At 48.9% G+C, this 24,427-nt stretch overlaps 1 protein-coding gene across 1 annotated transcript; it reads right to left on the bottom strand.

Annotated features, from left to right (window-relative positions):
* Window positions 1-251: 251 nt before the first annotated feature.
* LOC139393712 (mucin-2-like) lies at window positions 252-22,564 on the bottom strand. Its single transcript, XM_071142063.1, has 9 exons — window positions 22,404-22,564; window positions 20,655-20,800; window positions 18,560-18,641; window positions 18,146-18,281; window positions 17,430-17,632; window positions 13,088-13,224; window positions 9,287-9,428; window positions 2,057-8,120; window positions 252-1,150 (listed from the first exon to the last, which is right to left on the bottom strand). The coding sequence occupies exons 1-9, from the start codon at window positions 22,527-22,529 to the stop codon at window positions 1,140-1,142; spliced, it is 7,047 nt and encodes a 2,348-aa protein (XP_070998164.1). The 5' UTR covers window positions 22,530-22,564; the 3' UTR covers window positions 252-1,139.
* Window positions 22,565-24,427: the final 1,863 nt, after the last annotated feature.

Here is a 24,427-nt window from a genome sequence, read left to right as displayed (position 1 = left end):
GACTGTTAAACTCACTAGGGGGGTTTAGGAGCCTCGTTCCCCTTGGCAGTTTGACTGTTAAACTCACTAGGGGGGTTTAGGAGCCTCGTTCCCCTTGGCAGTTTGACTGTTAAACTCACTAGGGGGGTTTAGGAGCCTCTTTCCCACTGGCAGTTTGACTGTTAAACTCACTAGGGGGGTTTTGGGTTTAAGTGACAAGTGCAATAGCAATGAGCAATATAAAAAAACATTTTTTTTTTTTTTAGTGTGTGTTAAATATTTGAACATTTTGTTTAGTTAACATCCCTGCATATCATCAGTTCTCACATCTTCAAGAGTCACTCCTTGACCCCGGCAACGAGTCTCCGTGGCCCAAATTATTCCCTTTTAATAGTACACTGCTTTTGACCAGGGCTCACATACGGTAGTGCAACTATAGAGGGAATAAGATGCCAAATTGGGAGGAAACCCCTGGACCATTGACCAATAGAAGAGAAGCAGGAAGTAGCAGGTTGGATTCCAGGCACTTCTTCAGTCCAAAGTAAATACAGTCAAAAACAAATAAAAAAAACTAAGAATATATTAACTATCCAGGCCAGGTCTCATAGTGTCCGCCTCATAAGTCCTTCAGGCTTTAGTTTAGAGACGCTTCCTGGTCGACGAATCAAAAAATCGGTCAGCCCAAAAGACCTCTTTGAACTTTGGATTTGAGGTCAGGGTTCAAAGGTCGTAGGTCACTCCTATGACCATGGGAGACAGAACATGGAAGAAATGGTCACAACCCTTTTACTGTTCTCCGTCTTCTGCTGTAGCCAACCGGGCCAACTTCAGTCACATCCCAGGCTAGTCAGCAAGTCATGTAAAAAAGAGTTAACGCTTTAGGAATCCTCTTCAATAAAAAGGGTAGCAGGGTTGAGAGGTGTCTCCTGTTGTAGCCGCCTCAGATTGCCAGCCTCAGTCACAAGGGGAGGCCTGGCACGGCTGTCCCAGACTAGCCAGCAAGTCATGTTAGAGTCCTGTAAACCCTGGTCGCCCCTCAGTGAGGTAGCAGGGTCGAAAGGGGTTCAACACTCCTAGCAGGTTTTGGAGGGGGTTCAACAGCCCCCACACCCCCCCTTCCCTAGCAGCACATCCAAACATGTCCTCTTGTCTATCAGCTTTCACGAGCTACCTGAAACAATAGTAAATCACAAACCATAAATCAGCATACAACATCTGGAGCTTTCAGCATAAACACAATATGGAGGAAAAATCCAATTTAAAATAATTTATATAATCTACTACAGGAGGTTTACCAGACACACATAATCTACTACAGGAGGTTTACCAGACACACATAATCTACTACAGGAGGTTTACCAGACACACATAATCTACTACAGGAGGTTTACCAGACACACATAATCTACTACAGGAGGTTTACCAGACACACATAATCTACTACACTTTGAGGAGGTTTACCAGACATATAATCTACTACAGGAGGTTTACCAGACACATAATCTACTACGGGAGGTTTACCAGACACATAATCTACTACGGGAGGTTTACCAGACACACATAATCTACTACACTTTGAGGAGGTTTACCAGACACACATAATCTACTACAGGAGGTTTACCAGACACATAATCTACTACAGGAGGTTTACCAGACACATAATCTACTACACTTGGAGGTTTACCAGACACATAATCTACTACAGGAGGTTTACCAGACACATAATCTACTACAGGAGGTTTACCAGACACATAATCTACTACAGGAGGTTTACCAGACACACATAATCTACTACAGGAGGTTTACCAGACATATAATCTACTACACTTGGAGGTTTACCAGACACATATTAAGGGTAGTCTGGGACTAAGAATACTTTGATGGATTCCCCGTTGAGATGGTTTTTAAATCCACGACTTCTAGGCTTAAATCAGCATCCGGAAACAGCTCCTAAATGACCTTGTATTAACTATCATTCAAATAATGTTTTTTTTTTTTTTAATTCAATCAATCAACGAGAAATCAAATCCCCGAAGTAGACAAATATGTTAACAACAAGTCACAATGTTATACTTACTGTCCTCGTCTGAGTCGAAGCCGAAAAGGGTTGCGCACTTCTTCAGCGAGACGTGCGTCTGCAACTCTTCTCCACTGTCGAAGGACAAGAAACACTTGGCGCAGCGCTGCCTATGGACGGACGGTGTCGCCGTGGTCCCCGACGCCTCCACCACGAGGTCCGGGCGCGTCGGAGAGAAGCGAGGGGTCCAGGACATCTCTTTCCTGCGTTTTGGCATGGTGGTGTACCGCTCGTCTAGGTAGGCCGTGGGTGGAGGCCGGATGTATGGCCTGTTGTTAATCTTCCCAAAGAAAGTTGAGTTTTTCGCTTCCTCCTTGATAGGGGGTTTGGGAGTATTTGCAGGGGGTTTGGGAGTATTTGCAGGGGTTTTGGGAGTATTTGTAGGGGTTTTGGGAGTAGCAGGTTTATGGTTTCGTGGGTCACATTTCTTGGATTTGGAAACTGTACTTGTTTTAAGACTTCTCTGGTATTTTGGCGATTCTTTAGGGAGGTCCTTTACGTGTCCGTTAACCATCTTCTGGTCACAGACATCGCTAGCTGTTGAGTCTGATGTTTCCACCAATGGTTTATCAGCTTTTTCCTTTGATTTACTTCCTACCACTTCTGTGACTTCATTAACATGTTTCTCTGGACCAGAGGTCTTCCTGGGTTCTTTGCTAACAGGCCTCTTGGGTTCCTTGATAACTCTTTGTTTCTTTAGAACTTGTGTTTTCTTTAACTTCTCGGTCACCACGGGTAACTTCTCGGTGACTTTCGGAGTGACGGTGGGAGGAACAGGTTGGGGGGTGGTGTCCTCGTCTGTGCTAACGCTTGACATCTTCCTGGGGTCTTTTCCAACACTCGGTTTCTTCACAAGTTGCGTTTTCTTTAACTTTTCTGTCACTTTTGTGTCGGTGGCTGGATCCAGTTGGGTATCCTTTTCTTTGCTAACGTTCGGTTTCTTAATCACTCGCATTTTCGTCAACTTGTTTATGATTTTTAGCTTTTTGGTAACTTTTTCAGTGGCGGTAATGGTGGTGGAGGTGGTTGGACCAGTTGGGGTATGATCGTCTTCGCTAACGTTCTGTCTCTTTACAGCCCACGCTTTCTTCACCTTATGAATCATCTTTAACTTCTTGCTCGCTTGCTCAGCTTTTTCATTGGACGTGGTGACGGGAGTAGTTGGAGCGTCCATTTTCTTACCAACACACGGTTTCCTCTTAACCCGCAATTTCCTCAACGTATTTGTTGCCTTTACAGAGACGGTAGAGGGGTCAGTAGTACGAGGATCTCCATGAACATGCCGTTTCTTTACGACCTGCGTTCTCTTTAACGTCTTGGTCAAGTCATACTTCCTGGTTACCTTTACAGTAGTAGTGAGGTCAGTTGCCGATCCCTCCTTTTCTCTAAGAGGCCATCGTCTCTTTACACCCTGCATCTCCTGTAGCTTATTCCTCCCCGTCTTACACGGTTTAATCACGTTAACAGAGGTGGTATTGGTGACAAGGGTAGAGGAAACGGATTCAATCTTCCCTTCCTTTGGAAGACGATAGTGTTCTTGTTCGTGGCGGTTCAGCTCCGGAAGACAAGCCAAGCGCTCCCGACAACCTGGGAAGCAGCACACTGCCAGGAGCGGCTGATGGGTCTTGGCGTGGTTCCTCATTTCTGTCGCTGCACTGAACCGGGCTTTACATCCATCATGTAGACAGGGATGCCTGGGAATTCCTTTGTGCCATAAAATGTGGTGCTGGTAATGCTGCAAAGTCAAAACATGTTTCTGGCAAATATTGCATTTGCCATTCCCGTGACGGAACGTCGTTTCCAAGGGTTTGGCGTCGCCGCGGTGATCGTCCAGAATATGTCCGAGGAGAGAACGCCGTTTTCCAGTGAATATCTCTGTGCATCCCTCCACAGGGCAGCTTCCGGGAGTCTCCTTACCCTGAACTGAAGTCTCTAGAGGTGAAACTGAAAGCCTGTCCTGTGTTACCGATACAGCCTGAGATTCTGTGTTGACCTCCATGGTCTTTGCCGAGGAACAGGGTTTCTCCCCTTCTTCCAAAAACGTTGTCAGAGGAGAGGAGCAGGTTCCCCCTTGTTCACCTGTCGATGTCTTCACCAGAGAAGTAGCAATCTCCACGGGTTCCTCCCTCTGTTCCAGAGCAGAGTGCTCCTCCTCTTGCCTCCTACTGATCTTTTCTTGTTCCTCTGCCTGAGTATCACCATCACCCTCAATTCCTTCAACCTTAACTCGTCTTCTGCCCCTCTGTCCATTGACCTTCTGTGTCGACTGCTTGCCTTCAGACTCTTCTGTTGCGAGTTTAGTATCTGGTGAAGGTTGAGAGTCAGTTGAGAGCCCATTGGTCGACAGTAGCTTAGGGTTAGACCGTAGCTTCCTGCGATCCGGTGGAGTTGACTCCGAGCAGTTTATAGAGGAGATCCTATTGGTCGACCGTAGCTTCCTGCGATCCGGAGGTGTTGACTCGGCGGAGTTTACAGGGATCCTCTTGCGTCCCCGTCTCCCCCTCTGCGTTGAGCGTCCAGGCGTGTCTGACATCCCAGCTTTACAGTTCTCACGGACCTCCTCAATATCAGACGGTAGGTTTCCTTTTTTCAACTTGTCGACGTGTCGGGACAGATGCATCATAGCGAGCAGGTCGTTTTTGAACAGCATCCTACAGAACATACATTGGTCCCTGCGGAAGTGGTACATGGCGTGGGCTATAACGCGTTTGCCTTTGAAAACCTTGTTGCAGAGACTACAGCGATATGCCAGTGGGCTGTTCTCATTTTCCTGTGGGGTGCCATCTCCAGGAGTTTGTCCGATATCCCCAGAGACAGTTGGGTTGTCTTTTGTGAATTTTGGGGTGTCCTGTGTTTTCTGTGGAGAGTTTTCAGTGACTTTTGAGGGGTCTTCGGAATCCTGTGATGTGTCTTCGGGGACTCTTGGGTTGACCTTTGGAGTGTGAGCACTTTCAGTGACTTTCGGGTTGACCAGTGAATTGTACCGTGTGTCCTGTGGGGTGTCTTCAGTAACCATTGAGGTGTCTTCATTGACTTGTGTGTTCTGTGGGGTGTCCTCAGAGACCATCGGGGAATCTCCGCTGACCTTTGAGGTGTCTTTGGGTTCCTGTGACGTCTCTTCGGGGACTCTTGGGGTGTCCTCAGTGATCGGTGTGTCCTCATGGAGCTGTGGCGTGTCCCCATTGTTCTGTGTGGCACCACGTGTGTCCTTGGTGAGGTCTTCAGAGACCATTGGGGCATCCACTGTGAGCTGTAGGGTGTCTGCAGTGTTTTGTAGGGCATCCTCAATGTGCTCAGAGGTATCTACAGTGACTTCCTGGCTGTCTACAGTGACTTCCTGGCTGTCTACAGTAACTTCCTGGCTGTCTACAGTAACTTCCTGGCTGTCTACAGTAACTTCCCGGCTATCCTCAATTCCCTCCGAGCTGTCCTCCTCTATGTTCTGTGGTAGTGTGTCCACAGCCTCTGGAGTATCCACCGTGGCTTTTGTGCGGTCCTCAGTAGCCTGTGGGGTGACCTCAGTGAAAGTGACTTTCAGGGTGTCCTCTGCGAGTTGTCTTATGTCCTGTGTATTCTGTGGGGGGTCTTCAGTGAACTGAGGGGTGCCATTGTCCTGTGTCGAGTCCACAGGGTGCTCAAGCTGCCGGGTCTCATCAGTGAGCCGTGGGAAGCTCTCAGCGGCCATTGGGATATCCTCCGGCTCCGCGTTTTGTGAGATACCTTTAATGTCCAGTTGGGTGTGTCGAGTGTCCATGTTTTCCTGGATGTCTGTAGTGTCCTGTGGGGTGACTTTGGTTATTTTTGAAGTGTCCTCAAGGACCACTGGGTCTGTGACGGCCGTAGGGATGACTTTTGGAGACTGTGGTGTCACCGTTGACGATGTCGTCTCCAACATTTTGCGCGAGACACCATCTGTGGTCTGTGGTGTCACCGACTGCTGCTTTGCGACAACATCAGAATCCGGACCCTTGGCAAACTTTTCAAACTCTCTAGCAAACGCATCCATTGAGGTATTAGCCAGCCAGCAGAAAGGAGTAAGAACAACAAGCTCCCGAGTTTCCTTTCCAGGGACGCTGCCAGTGTCACCCACCATTGCTTCATCCACACCAATGTTTGCTATATCCATAGCCTCTTTCAGAATGTCGGTAACTTCGGACTTCCTGGACGATTCTAGAATCTCCGCGACTTCAGAAGCGGTTCGCTTTTTTGGAACATTCGTAACTTCCGTTGGTTCTCTTGGAACATCAGTTACATATGTATTTGTTCTTCTTCCTGTGTTATTAGGAACAATTACATTCACTGAGAGAACAGATGGAATACATGTTTGCTGAGCATCGGTAGAGAATCCGTCCTCCTTGGGACTTGCGATGTGTTCGACAGCGCCACCTTGTGGTGTGAAAGTCATGTCTGTTGCAGTGACAGTTTGTGAGTAGACCTCAACTTCCATTTCCACTGCAGACGTCTGGTAAAATACCCTCGAAGCTTCACATGGCACCGGCAGACAACTTTGGTTCAGGGAGGGACGGACATCTGTCGCTTTCAACAAACAGGTTTCGGTATTCAACGTGACACCTTCCGCCTTAGGCGTCTGGGCGTAGTTGTGCAACTGCTCTATGAAGAGACTGGCGTTCTGAGCGGAAAGGAGAAACACCTCTCCGAGTCTGTCCTTCACCCGATACTGTGCCTGGATTGGTGCCTTAGATTTATCACAGTTTAGAGTCACCAGTCCTTGCCTACTGAGATAATCCTCATGGAAGAACCCAAATACTTCATTGTCAGGTAGGGAGACCTCCAGCTTTGAGTCATGAGCAGGAGATACTACTGGTAGGTGGTTAGTAGCGGGAATCTCCTTCTGACGTTTACCTTCCTGTTCCCTCGGAGCTGTTAGACGAGCGGCCGCCATTTTATTTTGTGTGGTCACAGCATTCTTTTGTTTGGTTGTGCTTTCCTTGACAGCGGCACCAGACCGAGAGGTCTTATTGGTCTTGTCCACTGGTGTCTGCTGGGTCTTCTGCTGTGTAGGTTTCCTCCCCGGTCGGCGACCCTTCCGGGGAGCACTGTTCTCAGCCTGGAACGTACCCTCCAGGAGCCACCGGGGTTTCCTACCCCTCCGTTTAGGAGGTTTCTTCTCCGAGAGTCTGGTCATGTGCCTATGTGGTCTGTGACCGACTTGCCTGGCCAGGTTCTCCTGCGCCATGTCCAGTTGTCTGAAGGACCGTCTGACAGAGGTGGTCTCGACTGAGGGCTCTGTTGTTTTGACGGATGACCGCGGTCCCGGCTTCGGCCCAGGCTTCCTCCCTCTTCTTTTTATAACAGGTTGTTCCTCGCCAACAGGGGGTTCAGCCAGCTTCTCCGTCTTCGCCATCGCCATCGCCGGCGTCACATGATTAACAGGCAGCCGCTGCGACTCGACAACAGAGGTTTTTTCCAACCTTTGAGCTTTGACACGTTTGGCTGCCACGGAAACGTGATTCTTCTCTTCTTTTTGGAACCGCCTTTTGGGCGCCGTTACCTGATGAAAGGGTTTAATCTGAACGTGTTTCTGTACCGGTTTAGTCTCTACATGTTTAGGCTGCGCACGCTCCGACAGGTCAGCGCTCCAGCTGCAACAGGGCTCTTTGGTGGCGGTGCTGCAGTGGTTGGACACCCACCCATCATCCTCCTCCTCCATCATCATCATCCTCGCCAACGCCGCCTTCTTCTCGCTCATCAGCTTCAGGCAGTTGGTCCGGAGATTCAAAAGGTTCCAGAACTCTGGATCGAAGTAGAGACCTCTCTTCAGGGTCTGGAGGATCTCAAAGCGGATGTGGTTCCCGATGGGACCGGCTTCGACGTGGTACTCCTGGTCGGGGTGCGTGTAGAGGAGGAACACCGTTTTGTAGGCCTCCACGGTGCGTTCTAGGAAGAAGACGAGGAGGGCGCAGGCCCGGCAGACCTCCAGGTCGTTGGGGAGGAGGTAGGCTACCGTCTTGTAGATGAGGGACTTGGTGGCGGCGTCGCAGGGGTTCGTCTGGAGGGCGTGGGTGCAGAGCTCCACACAGAACTGGAGACCATCCTTTCCCAGCTGGGAGAGCAGAACAGAAATAGAACAGAAGGGGGTCAGTGAATTACCCATGCTGTACAAAAACATGTATTTATATATATATATTTTTAGGCACACAGTCAGGTCCAGGACCAGCGGAAGCAGAACGGCCCCTATAACATCAAAGATCCAGCACCATATTCCACAGTAGGTAATGGGGTTATTCTCTGCTCATACATCTGGATTTGGACACCAAACACACCGCTGGTCTGCGTGGACAAAGAGCTCTATTTACAGGTGATCTGACCCGAAGCACCAGGTTCCAATCCAAGCGGCGTTTAGAAAACTCTGTGTACTGGTTAAACTCAAATCTTTCCCTCGGGGATTGTATACGAGTATAAAATAATACCAAAATGTTTTGGAGAATAAAATATAGCTCAGTATTTAGATCATGTATTCATCCAGTCTTTGTTGCTCATCTTCATCAAAAGGTGTCTATTTTTGACTGAAAAACAAACAATTATACTAACGAGTCGGCCTAATCATGATCTGGGCTGTGTCCCAAAAAAAGTGAACTATTCCCTATATACTGTAGTGTGCTATTCTTAACCAGGGACCATAAGTAGGGGCCCATTTGAGTCGCACCCCAGCACCATGCTAAGCTGATGGTATTTTTATTTTACTAGGCAAGTCAGTTAAAGAACAAATTCTTATTTTCAATGTCGGCCTAACCGGGGACCAGTGGGGTTAACTGCCTTGTTCAGGGGCAGAACGACAGATTTGTACCTCGTCAGCTCAGGGGGATTCGATCTTGCGACCTTTCGGTTACTCGTCCAACCGCTCATGTTGTTTGACAGTTCAACACAAATTCTCAGTCAAACCCCCCAAATAAAAGCCATGGCTTCTATTCATCTCTCTAGTCGGCACAGTAATCCTCAACAAAGCATCTGAAGAACGCTGACCTAAGCCAAGCCACCTGAGCGGAGGTACAACCCAAATCATCTCTCTAGTCGGCACAGTAATCCTCAACAAAGCATCTGAAGAACGCTGACCTAAGCCAAGCCACCTGAGCGGAGGTACAACCCAAATCAAAAAAGAAGCTTTTCACATCATCCTCTACCACAACAACTCCATTACATCTGAACAAACAAAATGGCAGCTGGAATTTCAGCACTAAAAATCAACAATCGCAGGAGTTCCTGGCTCACCTCTGCAAGGATCACTCTAATGAAAGAGAATATGGATCTGATGTTGGTGGCAGACAGCAGCAACCGATGACTCTCTTCCAGGAAGGCCTGTTTGGAAGGGTTGACCCGCAGGCGGAGTCGACTCCATATGAACACCAAATCCCTGGAAGAGGAAGAGATTCAATAACAAGATGATAAAAAAATAATCCACTTCTTTAATAAAAAGGTGAATTATTACTGGGTTAAATAAAAAATAAAAAAGTAAGTTTATTCATTAGCGGACTCAATTAAAAACCTGGGTTTGTAAATCAGATCCCAACGGGGGAGTAGGAAGTGGTCCAAGATCAATCAATCAATCAATCAATGTTGTCTATAAAGCCCCATTCATGTCAACAGTTCTCACCAGGTGCTGAACGGTAACCAGGCCCAGAAAACCACAAACATCAAAGAACAAGCAGGATAAATACATGTCAGCTTTCAATTGTATTTATTTAGGTATTTAAAAAAAATGTATATATATATATATTTTTATTTATTTAACCTTTATTTTAAACTAGGCAAGTCAGTTAAGAACAAATTCTTATTTACAATGGACGGTCTACCCCCGGGACAAACTCTAACACAGACGATGCTGGGCCAATCGTGCGCCGCCCTACGGGACTCCCCGATTCACGGCCCCGGTGGTGATACAGCCTGGATTCGAAACCAGGGTGTCTGTAATGACGTCTCTAGCACTGAGATGCAGTTCCTCAGACCGCTGATCCAGGGTCTGTAGTGACGTCTCTAGCACTGAGATGCAGTGCCTCAGACCGCTGATCCAGGGTCTGTAGTGACGTCTCTAGCACTGAGATGCAGTGCCTCAGACCGCTGATCCAGGGTCTGTAGTGACGTCTCTAGCACTGAGATGCAGTGCCTCAGACCGCTGATCCAGGGTCTGTAGTGACGTCTCTAGCACTGAGATGCAGTGCCTCAGACCGCTGATCCAGGGTCTGTAGTGACGTCTCTAGCACTGAGATGCAGTGCCTCAGACCGCTGCGCCACTCGGGAGAACAGCGAAGCCACTTGGACACAATGTCTACTCAGATGCAGGTGACCATCTCAAGCATCTTTGCTGACACATAAAGTAAATCAATTGTAATGCAACATCCAATCCGGTCACACATCAGATCACGGTTTCATAAATGAGCTAAGCTAGTTAGCGCCGTTCACATTGAAACTGGACAGAGTGGCCAGACCACGTCCCCCACGACAAGAGTGGCCAGACCACGTACCCCGCGACAAGAGTGGCCAGACCACGTACCCCGCGACAAGAGTGGCCAGACCACGTACCCCGCGACAAGAGTGGCCAGACCACGTACCCCGCGACAAGAGTGGCCAGACCACGTACCCCGCGACAAGAGTGGCCAGACCACGTACCCCGCGACAAGAGTGGCCAGACCACGTACCCCGCGACAAGAGTGGCCAGACCACGTACCCCGCGACAAGAGTGGCCAGACCACGTACCCCGCGACAAGAGTGGCCAGACCACGTACCCCGCGACAAGAGTGGCCAGACCACGTACCCCGCGACAAGAGTGGCCAGACCACGTACCCCGCGACAAGACAGTGGCCAGACCACGTACCCCGCGACAAGAGTGGCCAGACCACGTACCCCGCGACAAGAGTGGCCAGACCACGTACCCCGCGACAAGAGTGGCCAGACCACGTACCCCACGACAAGAGTGGCCAGACCACGTACCCCACGACAAGAGTGGCCAGACCACGTACCACGCAACAAGAGTGGCCAGACCACGTACCCCACGACAAGAGTGGCCAGACCACGTACCCCGCGACAAGAGTGGCCAGACCACGTACCCCGCGACAAGAGTGGCCAGACCACGTACCCCGCGACAAGAGTGGCCAGACCACGTACCCCACGACAAGAGTGGCCAGACCACGTACCCCAAGACAAGAGTGGCCAGACCACGTACCCCACGACAAGAGTGGCCAGACCACGTACCCGACGACAAGAGTGGCCAGACCACGTACCCCGCGACAAGAGTGGCCAGACCACGTACCCCGCGACAAGAGTGGCCAGACCACGTACCCCGCGACAAGAGTGGCCAGACCACGTACCCCGCGACAAGAGTGGCCAGACCACGTCCCCCGCGACAAGAGTGGCCAGACCACGTCCCCCGCGACAAGAGTGGCCAGACCACGTCCCCCGCGACAAGAGTGGCCAGACCACGTACCCCGCGACAAGAGTGGCCAGACCACGTACCCCACGACAAGAGTGGCCAGACCACGTACCCCACGACAAGAGTGGCCAGACCACGTACCCCACGACAAGAGTGGCCAGACCACGTACCCCACGACAAGAGTGGCCAGACCACGTACCCCACGACAAGAGTGGCCAGACCACGTACCCCACGACAAGAGTGGCCAGACCACGTCCCCCGCGACAAGAGTGGCCAGACCACGTCCCCCGCGACAAGAGTGGCCAGACCACGTCCCCCGCGACAAGAGTGGCCAGACCACGTACCCCGCGACAAGAGTGGCCAGACCACGTACCCCGCGACAAGAGTGGCCAGACCACGTACCCCACGACAAGTGTGGCCAGACCACGTACCCCACGACAAGAGTGGCCAGACCACGTACCCCACGACAAGAGTGGCCAGACCACGTACCCCACGACAAGAGTGGCCAGACCACGTACCCCGCGACAAGAGTGGCCAGACCACGTACCCCACGACAAGAGTGGCCAGACCACGTACCCCGCGACAAGAGTGGCCAGACCACGTACCCCGCGACAAGTGGCCAGACCACGTACCCCGCGACAAGAGTGGCCAGACCACGTACCCCGCGACAAGAGTGGCCAGACCACGTACCCCGCGACAAGAGTGGCCAGACCACGTACCCCACGACAAGAGTGGCCAGACCACGTACCCCGCGACAAGAGTGGCCAGACCACGTACCCCGCGACAAGAGTGGCCAGACCACGTACCCCACGACAAGAGTGGCCAGACCACGTACCCCAAGACAAGAGTGGCCAGACCACGTACCCCACGACAAGAGTGGCCAGACCACGTACCCCACGACAAGAGTGGCCAGACCACGTACCCCACGACAAGAGTGGCCAGACCACGTACCCCGCGACAAGAGTGGCCAGACCACGTACCCCGCGACAAGAGTGGCCAGACCACGTACCCCGCGACAAGAGTGGCCAGACCACGTACCACGCAACAAGAGTGGCCAGACCACGTACCCCACGACAAGAGTGGCCAGACCACGTACCCCGCAACAAGAGTGGCCAGACCACGTACCCCGCAACAAGAGTGGCCAGACCACGTACCCCACGACAAGAGTGGCCAGACCACGTACCCCACGACAAGAGTGGCCAGACCACATACCCCGCAACAAGAGTGGCCAGACCACGTACCCCAGAACTAGCCACGCTGTCTCGACAATGTTTTCTACATTTCCCATTTGGTATGCCTCTTCTGTCACAGTTTGCAGCAGCACTGACAGCTATGACAACTGGGGTCAGATTTCCAAACGGAACGATTACGACGAGTCTCGTCAACTTGTTTCTGCTCACTGATTGGATATTGCATTAAGTCAGTTGTGCGATATAGGATCGATTTCCATGATGTGTATAGACAGTGACGAGGCTCACCACATGCAGTACATGTCTCCCCGGTGTAGAACACAGACCAGTATGATGTGTATAGACAGTGAACACAGACCAGTATGATGTGTATAGACAGTGAACACAGACCAGTATGATGTGTATAGACAGTGAACACAGACCAGTATGATGTGTATAGACAGTGACGGGCCTCACCACATGCAGTACATGTCTCCCCGGTGTAGCTGCTGAGAGAGGAAGGCTGTGCAGAGGGCCAGGAGCGTCTCGTCGCTCTCCTCACTCTCTGTGTTACACACGATATCCACAGCGTCCTTACCGTCAATGTCAGACATCTACAGATAGAGAGAGAGAAGAAGAAATGGTGACATCATTCAAGCATTTATACGGTAGATTCCAGTGGTGTAGTGGAGGGCGAACGCAGGGCTACACCGTTAGGGGAGCGTTACTTTCAGCTATTTCTCCCCGCTACATCAGCTATTTCTCCCCGCTACACCGGCAAAATTCTCCCCGCTACACCGGCAAAATTCTCCCCGCTACATTGCAGGCTAGCAGAAATGACTATTGTCTTCTACCTGTAGTCAGCAATCCCACCCAACCCCATAAGTGACTGACTAAACCTTTCAAACAAGGGGAAAAGGCAGCAACTCCAAATATGGACTGCAACAACCACATTTAGGAATTACTTAGTGCTTGTATTAGTGCTCTTGTACAAAACACATCATCTTCGTCAAAACCTTATCCTCTCATCTCTACTGTAGATCCCAGCTAGCATATCAGTCCATCCTCTCAACTCCACTGTAGATCCCAGCTAGCATATCAGTTCATCCTATCATCTCTACATCCCATCTAGCATATCAGTCCATCCTCTCATCTCCACTGTAGATCCCAGCTAGCATATCAGTCCATCCTCTCATCTCTACTGTAGATCCCAGCTAGCATATCAGTTCATCCTATCATCTCTACATCCCATCTAGCATATCAGTCCATCCTCTCATCTCTACTGTAGATCCCAGCTAGCATATCAGTCCATCCTCTCATCTCTACTGTAGATCCCATCTAGCATATCAGTCCATCCTCTCATCTCCACTGTAGATCCCAGCTAGCATATCAGTCCATCCTCTCATCTCCACTGTAGATCCCAGCTAGCATATCAGTCCATCCTCTCATCTCTACTGTAGATCCCAGCTAGCATATCAGTCCATCCTCTCATCTCTACTGTAGATCCCAGCTAGCATATCAGTCCATCCTCTCATCTCTACTGTAGATCCCAGCTAGCATATCAGTCCATCCTCTCATCTCCACTGTAGATCCCATCTAGCATATCAGTCCATCCAATCTTCTCTACTGTAGATCCCAGCTAGCATATCAGTTCATCCTCTCATCTCTACATCCCAGCTAGCATATCAGTCCATTCTCTCCTCTCTACTGTAGATCCCAGCTAGCATATCAGTCCATCCTCTCATCTCTACTGTACATCCCAGCTAGCATATCAGTCCATCCTCTCATCTCTACTGTAGATCCCAGCTAGCATATCAGTCCATCCTCTCATCTCTACTGTAGATCCCAGCTAGCATATCAGTCCATCCTCTCATCTCCACTGTAGATCCCAGCTAGCATATCAGTCCATCCTCTCATCTCCACTGTAGATCCCAGCTAGCATATCAGTCCATCCTCTCATCTCCACTGTAGATCCCAGCTAGCATATCAGTTCATCCTCTCATCTCTACATCCCAGCTAGCATATCAGTCCATCCTCTCATCTCTACTGTAGATCCCAGCTAGCATATCAGTTCATCCTCTCATCTCTACATCCCATCTAGCATATCAGTTCATCCTATCATCTCTACATCCCATCTAGAATATCAGTTCTTCCGCTCATCTCTACATCCCATCTAGCATATCAGTCCATCCTCTCATCTCTACTGTAGATCCCAGCTAGCATATCAGTCCATCCTCTCAACTCCACTGTAGATCCCAGCTAGCATATCAGTTCATCCTATCATCTCTACATCCCATCTAGCATATCAGTCCATCCTCTCATCTCCACTGTAGATCCCAGCTAGCATATCAGTCCATCCTCTCATCTCTACTGTAGATCCCAGCTAGCATATCAGTCCATCCTCTCATCTCCACTGTAGATCCCAGCTAGCATATCAGTTCATCCTATCATCTCTACATCCCATCTAGCATATCAGTCCATCCTCTCATCTCTACTGTAGATCCCAGCTAGCATATCAGTCCATCCTCTCATCTCTACTGTAGATCCCATCTAGCATATCAGTCCATCCTCTCATCTCCACTGTAGATCCCAGCTAGCATATCAGTCCATCCTCTCATCTCCACTGTAGATCCCAGCTAGCATATCAGTCCATCCTCTCATCTCTACTGTAGATCCCAGCTAGCATATCAGTCCATCCTCTCATCTCTACTGTAGATCCCAGCTAGCATATCAGTCCATCCTCTCATCTCCACTGTAGATCCCATCTAGCATATCAGTCCATCCAATCATCTCTACTGTAGATCCCAGCTAGCATATCAGTCCATCCTCTCATCTCTACTGTAGATCCCAGCTAGCATATCAGTCCATCCTCTCATCTCTACATCCCAGCTAGCATATCAGTCCATTCTCTCCTCTCTACTGTAGATCCCAGCTAGCATATCAGTCCATCCTCTCATCTCTACTGTAGATCCCAGCTAGCATATCAGTCCATCCTCTCATCTCCACTGTAGATCCCAGCTAGCATATCAGTCCATCCTCTCATCTCCACTGTAGATCCCAGCTAGCATATCAGTCCATCCTCTCATCTCCACTGTAGATCCCAGCTAGCATATCAGTTCATCCTCTCATCTCTACATCCCAGCTAGCATATCAGTCCATCCTCTCATCTCTACTGTAGATCCCAGCTAGCATATCAGTTCATCCTCTCATCTCTACATCCCATCTAGCATATCAGTTCATCCTATCATCTCTACATCCCATCTAGCATATCAGTTCATCCTCTCATCTCTACATCCCATCTAGCATATCAGTCCATCCTCTCATCTCTACTGTAGATCCCAGCTAGCATATCAGTCCATCCTCTCATCTCCACTGTAGATCCCAGCTAGCATATCAGTTCATCCTCTCATCTCTACATCCCAGCTAGCATATCAGTCCATCCTCTCATCTCTACTGTAGATCCCAGCTAGCATATCAGTTCATCCTCTCATCTCTACATCCCATCTAGCACATCAGTCCATCCTCTCATCTCTACTGTAGATCCCAGCTAGCATATCAGTCCGTCCTCTCATCTCTACTGTAGATCCCAGCTAGCATATCAGTCCATCCTCTCATCTCTACATCCCAGCTAGCATATCAGTTCATCCTATCATCTCTACATCCCATCTAGCATATCAGTTCAACCTCTCATCTCTACATCCCATCTAGCATATCAGTCCATCCTCTCATCTCTACTGTAGATCCCAGCTAGCATATCAGTCCATCCTCTCATCTCTACATCCCAGCTAGCATATCAGTTCATCCTATCATCTCTACATCCCATCTAACATATCAGTCCATCCTCTCATCTCTACTGTAGATCCCAGCTAGCATATCAGTCCATCCTCTCATCTCTACTGTAGATCCCAGCTAGCATATCAGTCCATCCTCTCATCTCTACTGTAGATCCCAGCTAGCATATCAGTTCATCCTGTCATCTCTACATCCCATCTAACATATCAGTTCATCCTCTCATCTCTACATCCCATCTAGCATATCAGTCCATTCTCTCATCTCTACTGTAGATCCCAGCTAGCATATCAGTCCATCCTCTCATCTCTACTGTAGATCCCAGCTAGCATATCAGTCCATCCTCTCATCTCTACTGTAGATCCCAGCTAGCATATCAGTACATCCTATCATCTCTACATCCCATCTAGCATATCAGTTCATCCTATCATCTCTACATCCCATCTAGCATATCAGTCCATCCTCTCATCTCTACTGTAGATCCCAGCTAGCATATCAGTCCATCCTCTCATCTCTACATCCCATCTAGCATATCAGTTCATCCTCTCATCTCTACATCCCATCTAGCATATCAGTCCATCCTCTCATCTCTACTGTAGATCCCAGCTAGCATATCAGTCCATCCTCTCATCTCTACTGTAGATCCCAGCTAGCATATCAGTCCATCCTCTCATCTCCACTGTAGATCCCAGCTAGCATATCAGTTCATCCTCTCATCTCTACTGTAGATCCCATCTAGCATTTCAGTCCATCCTCTCATCTCTACTGTGGATCCCAGCTAGCATATCAGTCCATCCTCTCATCTCTACTGTGGATCCCAGCTAGCATCAGTCCATCCTCTCATCTCTACATCCCATCTAGCATATCAGTCCATCCTCGTCTCTACAGTAGATCCCATCTATCAATTACAGTAATTATCCCGAGCAGTCATTAGCCCCCCCCCATTCCCAACATGTTATATTTAAGTCATATAGCAGATGCTATTATCCAGAACCCAGGAATCCTAATAACCAAAGTTTGTTCCCCTCACCTCTTCGTGCATATGGCGAGGGAGCGATGCCTTCAACAGACAGGTGAGGTAGGCCTGTCGGAAGAACAGGTGTCGCCCGGCAACGGGGTGCTGAGAGCAGGTCTTAGCCAAGACCACCGCCTCTGTGAACATCTCACTGGACAGCAGGTAACGAACACGCAGCTCAAAGAACACTGGCACCTCTGAGCTTAGGTACCGGTCCACTGTGGAGAGAGACAGGTCAAGGGTCAATGTTGCACCTCTGAGCCTAGGTACTGGTCCACTGTGGAGAGAGACAGGTCAAGGGTCAATGTTGCACCTCTGAGCCTAGGTACTGGTCCACTGTGGAGAGAGACAGGTCAAGGGTCAATGTTGCACCTCTGAGCATAGGTACCGGTCCACTGTGGAGAGACAGGTCAAGGGTCAATGTTGCACCTCTGAGCCTAGGTACCGGTCCACTGTGGAGAGAGACAGGTCAAGGGTCAATGTTGCATCCCAAATAGTGCTCTATATTTGGGGTAAAGAAAGAGAAAGGAGTGCAACAGTAGTAAATATTAAATCCACAGAGAGAGGAACCTCTAGTTAACGGACTCCTGTCATTATAGATGGACGACTCCAGAGCAGATATTTACAGGACAGATTTCTAGTCAGTAATACAACATGGTACATGGATGAGTATGTAGAAGTTGGTCCATGGCCCTCCTCTCTCATCCTGCCTTTCTCTCCCAGACTCTCACCTTCATCCCGGGGCAGTTGTGAGTCCTTCAGGATGGCCTGTAGTATGGGGTTGGTCCACGGTCCCTTCTCTCTGATGATCTGTCCCACCTGCAGCAGGTGGATGTTCTGGTGTCTCTCCAGCTGGGAAAAACATTCCTGAAAAAAGGAGGAAGAGGTTAGCCTGGTCCAAGATCTTTACGTGCCATCTTGCCAAACTCAAGAGTGATGTTTCAGAGCATTCCATAAAGCAGTGAGAAATGGATATGATCTGATTGGTCAGCTGATTCAAACGGATATGATCTGATTGGTCAGCTGAGTCAACACAGCCTCTTTGTGTCGTCTTGTTGACATGACAACAACCATAGGAGCTGGCAAGACAGCACAAACAGATATGGAACCAGGCTAGGAAGCAAGGGGTTGTTAAGACAACTCACCTGGAACGAATCAAGGATTTTTTTCAAGGGATCCTGCAGGATCTTATTTCTGTTCAAAAACAGCAAGAGCTCAAAAGCACTCCTGTGGGGAGAGAAAGGGGAGGGGAGAGAGAGAAAGGGGTGGGGGAGAGAGAAAGGGGAGGGAGGGAGAGAAAGGGGAGGGAGAGAGAGAAAGGGGAGGGAGAGAGAGAAAGGGGAGGGAGAGAGAGAAAGGGGAGGGAGAGAGAGAAAGGGGAGGGAGAGAGAGAAAGGGGAGGGAGAGAGAGAAAGGGGAGGGAGAGAGAGAAAGGGGAGGGAGAGAGAGAAAGGGGAGGGAGAGAGAGAAAGGGGAGGGAGAGAGAGAAAGGGGAGGGAGAGAGAGAAAGGGGAGGGAGAGAGAGAAAGGGGAGGGGGAGAGAAAGGGGAGGTGGAGAGAAAGGGGAGGGAGAGAGAAAGGGGAGGGAGAGAGAAAGGGGAGGGAGAGAGAAAGGGGAGGGAGAGAGAAAGGGGAGGGAGAGAGAAAGGGGAGGGAGAGAGAAAGGGGAGGGAGAGAGAAAGGGGAGGGAGAGAGAAAGGGGAGGGAGAGAGAAAGGGGAGGGAGAGAGAGAAAGGGGAGAGAGAGAGAGAAAGGGGAGGGAGAGAGAAAGGGGAGGGGGAGAGAAAGGGGAGGGGGAGAGAAAGGGGAGGGGGAGAGAAAGGGGAGGGAGAGAGAAAGGGGAGGGGGAGAGAAAGGGGAGGGGGAGAGAAAGGGGAGGGGGAGAGAGAAAGGGGAGGGGGAGAGAGAAAGGGGAGGGGGAGAGAGAAAGGGGAGGGGAAGAGAAAGGGGAGGGGAAGAGAAAGGGGAGGGGAAGAGAAAGGGGAGGGGAGAGAAAGGGGAGGGGACTGTTTGAGCCTCATACCTCCTTTAATAAATGTAACAACAGGGACGGAATAACAAGGCTGAAAGGGGCAGAGTCACCCTAGAAAACAACACTCATACTGGAGATGGAGACTGGGGGTGACATGACTATGTACCCCAAGGAGCAGGTAAACAAGTCAACACTCATACTGGAGATGGAGACTGGGGGTGACAGGACTATGGACTCCAAGGAGCAGAGTCACCCTAGAAAACAACACTCATACTGGAGATGGAGACTGGGGGTGACATGACTATGTACCCCAAGGAGCAGGTAAACAAGTCAACACTCATACTGGAGATGGAGACTGGGGGTGACAGGACTATGGACACAAGGAGCAGAGTCACCCTAGAAAACAACACTCATACTGGAGATGGAAACTGGGGGTGACAGGACTATGGACTCCAAGGAGCAGGTAAACAAGTCAACACTCATACTGGAGATGGAGACTGGGGGTGACAGGACTATGGACTCCAAGGAGCAGGTAAACAAGTCAACACTCATACTGGAGATGGAGACTGGGGGTGACAAGACTATGGACTCCAAGGAGCAGGTAAACAAGTCAACACTCATACTGGAGATGGAGACTGGGGGTGACAGGACTATGGACACAAGGAGCAGAGTCACCCTAGAAAACAACACTCATACTGGAGATGGAAACTGGGGGTGACAGGACTATGGACTCCAAGGAGCAGGTAAACAAGTCAACACTCATACTGGAGATGGAGACTGGGGGTGACAGGACTATGGACTCCAAGGAGCAGAGTCACCCTAGAAAACAACACTCATACTGGAGATGGAAACTGGGGGTGACAGGACTATGGACTCCAAGGAGCAGGTAAACAAGTCAACACTCATACTGAAGATGGAGACTGGGGGTGACAGGACTATGGACTCCAAGGAGCAGAGTCACCCTAGAAAACAACACTCATACTGGAGATGGAGACTGGGGGTGACATGACTATGTACCCCAAGGAGCAGGTAAACAAGTCAACACTCATACTGGAGATGGAGACTGGGGGTGACAAGACTATGGACTCCAAGGAGCAGGTAAACAAGTCAACACTCATACTGGAGATGGAGACTGGGGGTGACATGACTATGGACTCCAAGGAGCAGAGTCACCCTAGAAAACAACACTCATACTGGAGATGGAGACTGGGGGTGACATGACTATGTACCCCAAGGAGCAGGTAAACAAGTCAACACATCATACTTACAGGGCAAGGCTACTCAGTGTGTAGCATACATGTTCACAGTCAGACGGGAAGCAGGCCGAGGCTTGGACAAAGGAACATAGAGCAGTCTGGAGCACCTGCAGCTGTGGCAAGGGTACCTGCCATCGTCCTGAATACACCTCCACCAACTACAAGGGAAGGGAGCAGAGGGAGGAGAGAGGGAAGGGGGTGGGGGAGATACAGGTAGGAAAGGGGGTGGGGGAGATACAGGTAGGGGAGATACAGGTAGGGGGTGGGGAGGGGGAGATACAGGTAGGAAAGGGGGGGGATACAGGTAGGAAAGGGGGGATACAGGTAGGAAAGGGGGGGATACAGGTAGGAAAGGGGGGGATACAGGTAGGAAGGGGGGGAGATACAGGTAGGAAAGGGGGGAGATACAGGTAGGAAAGGGGGGGATACAGGTAGGAAAGGGGGGAGGAAAAATAAAGACAGTGGATAGGGAAACCATAACAAGACGTTGGATGGGCCCAATTAAAAACAATTGTTGTCCCTTTCACTGTATCACCATCTCAACTTATTTAGTAGCAACTGAATACTTCGCTAGCTACATTATTACCAAACTAGGCCATAGTCAGACTAACTAGACACTGTAGCTAGCTACATTATTACCAAACTAGGCCATAGTCACACTAACTAGACACTGTAGCTAGCTACATTATTACCAAACTAGGCCATAGTCACTAACTAGACACTGTAGCTAACTACATTATTACCAAACTAGGCCATAGTCACTAACTAGACACTGTAGCTAGCTAGATTATTACCAAACTAGGCCATAGTCACACTAACTAGACACTGTAGCTAGCTACATTATTACCAAACTAGGCCATAGTCAGACTAACTAGACACTGTAGCTAGCTACATTATTACCAAACTAGGCCATAGTCACACTAACTAGACACTGTAGCTAGCTACATTATTACCAAACTAGGCCATAGTCACTAACTAGACACTGTAGCTAACTACATTATTACCAAACTAGGCCATAGTCACTAACTAGACACTGTAGCTAGCTAGATTATTACCAAACTAGGCCATAGTCACACTAACTAGACACTGTAGCTAGCTACATTATTACCAAACTAGGCCATAGTCAGACTAACTAGACACTGTAGCTAGCTACATTATTACAGAACTAGGCCATAGTCACACTAACTAGACACTGTAGCTAGCTACATTATTACAGAACTAGGCCATAGTCACACTAACTAGACACTGTAGCTAGCTACAAGTATATGTAACGTTAACGCTTCAATCTGACAAACTGTAAAAACAAGGGCAGACATTGAATTCCACTAGAGGTCTTAACACGTTCCCGAATCTACTGTTGGTAAACTAGCAGCTAAACTAACTCGCTAAAGTGGGAACTGAAGATAACTTGGCTAACAAGCAAGCTACCCGAGAACGACTTGACAATGCTTTTCCCCGTAGCTAGCTAGTTAGCTACTATCATGCATTTTGAAAAGGGTGAATTAGGATATAACATATGTGACATTACAGGGGGAAAAAACAGGTTGGTTTATTGGTTGCTAGCTAGCCATTTACGGGTTGTTATCTGTCTGTTTGAGGGGGGGAGGGGAATAGGTTGGTTGGCTAGTTAGCCTTAGCATAGATTAGAGAAAGGAGCTCTGGCTAGCTAGCTAGCTACCGTTAGCTAGTACGAGTCTGTCCTGGAGAAAACAAGTATTTTCCTCTCTCTCCCCCAGGTGTAATTCCAATACATTGCTTTACCTTACAGAACCGTACACAATATAACTTGCTTTGAAGTCCGTATTCTTCACTTGAACTACTGACAAATAAACTATTCAATTCTTTTTTAAAACCTTCTAACTCAAATTCACTCTCTTCTTCCGCCATACTGCTTGTCTTGCCTAGCGCGTAGCTACAGCGACTAAAACGCGACGCGTCCGAGCGTATCGCGGTCGAGAGATTTGATTGGATGAAACTCACGTCTGTATTGCCCTACGGCGGAAAATACGTCTTGTGATTGGAGGACACTGCACATCAAAAAAAAAAAAAAAAACGCCCCTACATTGAAAGGTATCTTGTGTGTTTATATATTATGGGTTACATTGGAACATTGTTGCAACGTGTTTTATTAACGTTTCTTTGAACGTTGTCACCAACCTAATATTGAACGAGTCAATTAGTGATTTTATCTGTCTGTGTCTCTCTCATTTCAGAACGGCGGCATGATCAGAAACATGTTATATCTTTCCATTCCGTTGATTGGTTGACATGAGATGATATTGGACTTGTGCTCATTTATTAATTAACAGGTGACACCAGCGCGCCTACCTATATAAATCAATCCCCTACTGTCTCTTTAAAATGAATCAGTTCTGGCTGTTGATTCCAAGGAGGACTAGGTCACAGTTGAGCAGCAGGTGACCAATGCTTATAACTGCTTCATTTATGGAATGCTTTGGGGAAAAAAAACCTTCCTCATCCTTTGAGTTTGTCAAACAATTTGGTTTATGCAAGTACATTTTTTTATCTACCTTTACCCCTTATTTCTCTGCCATTTTTAAAACCTACTATGTAAAGGCAGTATATGTAACCTGGAATTGGCATGTGTTTTAAACGTAGCCGTTGTGAATATGACGACAAAGAGCCGACTGGCCCATTTGAGATGCTGCCCCGTGTGGTTCATACTAGGCCTACACCCTTTGAGTAAAAGGGTAATTTTATTCTTCAGACGGATTCCTCAAAAGGTAATTGATCGCTGTCTCATTGCATCATGTCCTTATTGATCCTGTTTTGGCTCCAGTTCCCCTGCAGGTAGCAGTAGTTCAGGACTCTTGTTGACCACCATGTCTGTCGGGCTGTAGGTAGTCCTACACCGCATGACATCACCCAGCACCGTAACGGCCACTGTGCAGACTATACTGTACGTTTTACCTGACCAATCATATATTTATTATCCTATGATTTTTTTTAAATATATATTTGAACTGTTGTGAATATACTATGTCTGTAAGGATGACACTCATTTCTCCATGAGGGGATGAATTCACGTTCATCTCAGGGGTCGTGGGCTGGTTGGTAATCATCTTGTCCTGTTGCTGTGGAGAGTCGCAGTCTTTATCGGCAACAACATAGTGACGGCTCAGATCTTCTGGTAGAGGCTGTGGATGATACTGTGACGTGCAGAGTACTGGACAGATGCAAGGTCAGAGGGCCAAGGGCCAAAGATTTCTCCGTATTCCCTATATAGTGCACTATTCTTTTTTTTAGACCAGATACTTTGGGGAATACGCTGCCATTTTGAATACAAGAAGTGACATCAGTGGAGGCATCACTAGTTAATGCAAAGATGTGCTTGTTCCTGAAAATAAAACATTTTCTAAAGACTATTTCTCTGACTGGTGTTTCATTCACTTTTTAAAGATGGTGAGTAGACATTTTAACCTACATACACACAGAGTGATGGTTCTGTATTAAAACTAAAAGTTCACATTAACAGTTGAGGTATCAGCATGACTTCCTCTTCTCTTCCTGGTCAAGGTGTACGACTCCACGTTGACTCTCCCCAGAGAGCTGCAGAACCATCGTCTCCATCTTGGTCTCCATGGTCGCCAGCATCGCCGGGATGGGGAAAGTGCAACAGCTGCTCGGCGCGAGGGTTCCGGAACCAAGGCCCAGGTTGCCACGGCAGCTGGGGTTCTGTTCCTGATTTGCCGGGGTGCTGAGTCTGGTGTCTCTCAGCTGGACAGCTCCGTGTCATCACTGACTTCTATAATCCTCTGGAACAC

This window comes from Oncorhynchus clarkii, unplaced genomic scaffold (genome assembly GCF_045791955.1).
Source record: "Oncorhynchus clarkii lewisi isolate Uvic-CL-2024 unplaced genomic scaffold, UVic_Ocla_1.0 unplaced_contig_5423_pilon_pilon, whole genome shotgun sequence".
Lineage (NCBI taxonomy): Eukaryota > Metazoa > Chordata > Actinopteri > Salmoniformes > Salmonidae > Oncorhynchus > Oncorhynchus clarkii.
This window is presented reverse-complemented; position numbering and strand designations above follow the sequence as displayed.

Coding starts and splice junctions, on each gene's coding strand:
- LOC139393712 (XM_071142063.1), bottom strand. CDS start 22,529: ATGGCGGAAGAAGAGAGTGAATTTGAGTTAGAAGGTTTTAAAAAAGAA. Junction 18,282..18,559: donor AAATCCTTGATTCGTTCCAG/GTGAGTTGTCTT, acceptor TCCTTTTTTCAG/GAATGTTTTTCCCAGCTGGA. Junction 8,121..9,286: donor TTAGAGTGATCCTTGCAGAG/GTGAGCCAGGAA, acceptor CTGCTCTCCCAG/CTGGGAAAGGATGGTCTCCA.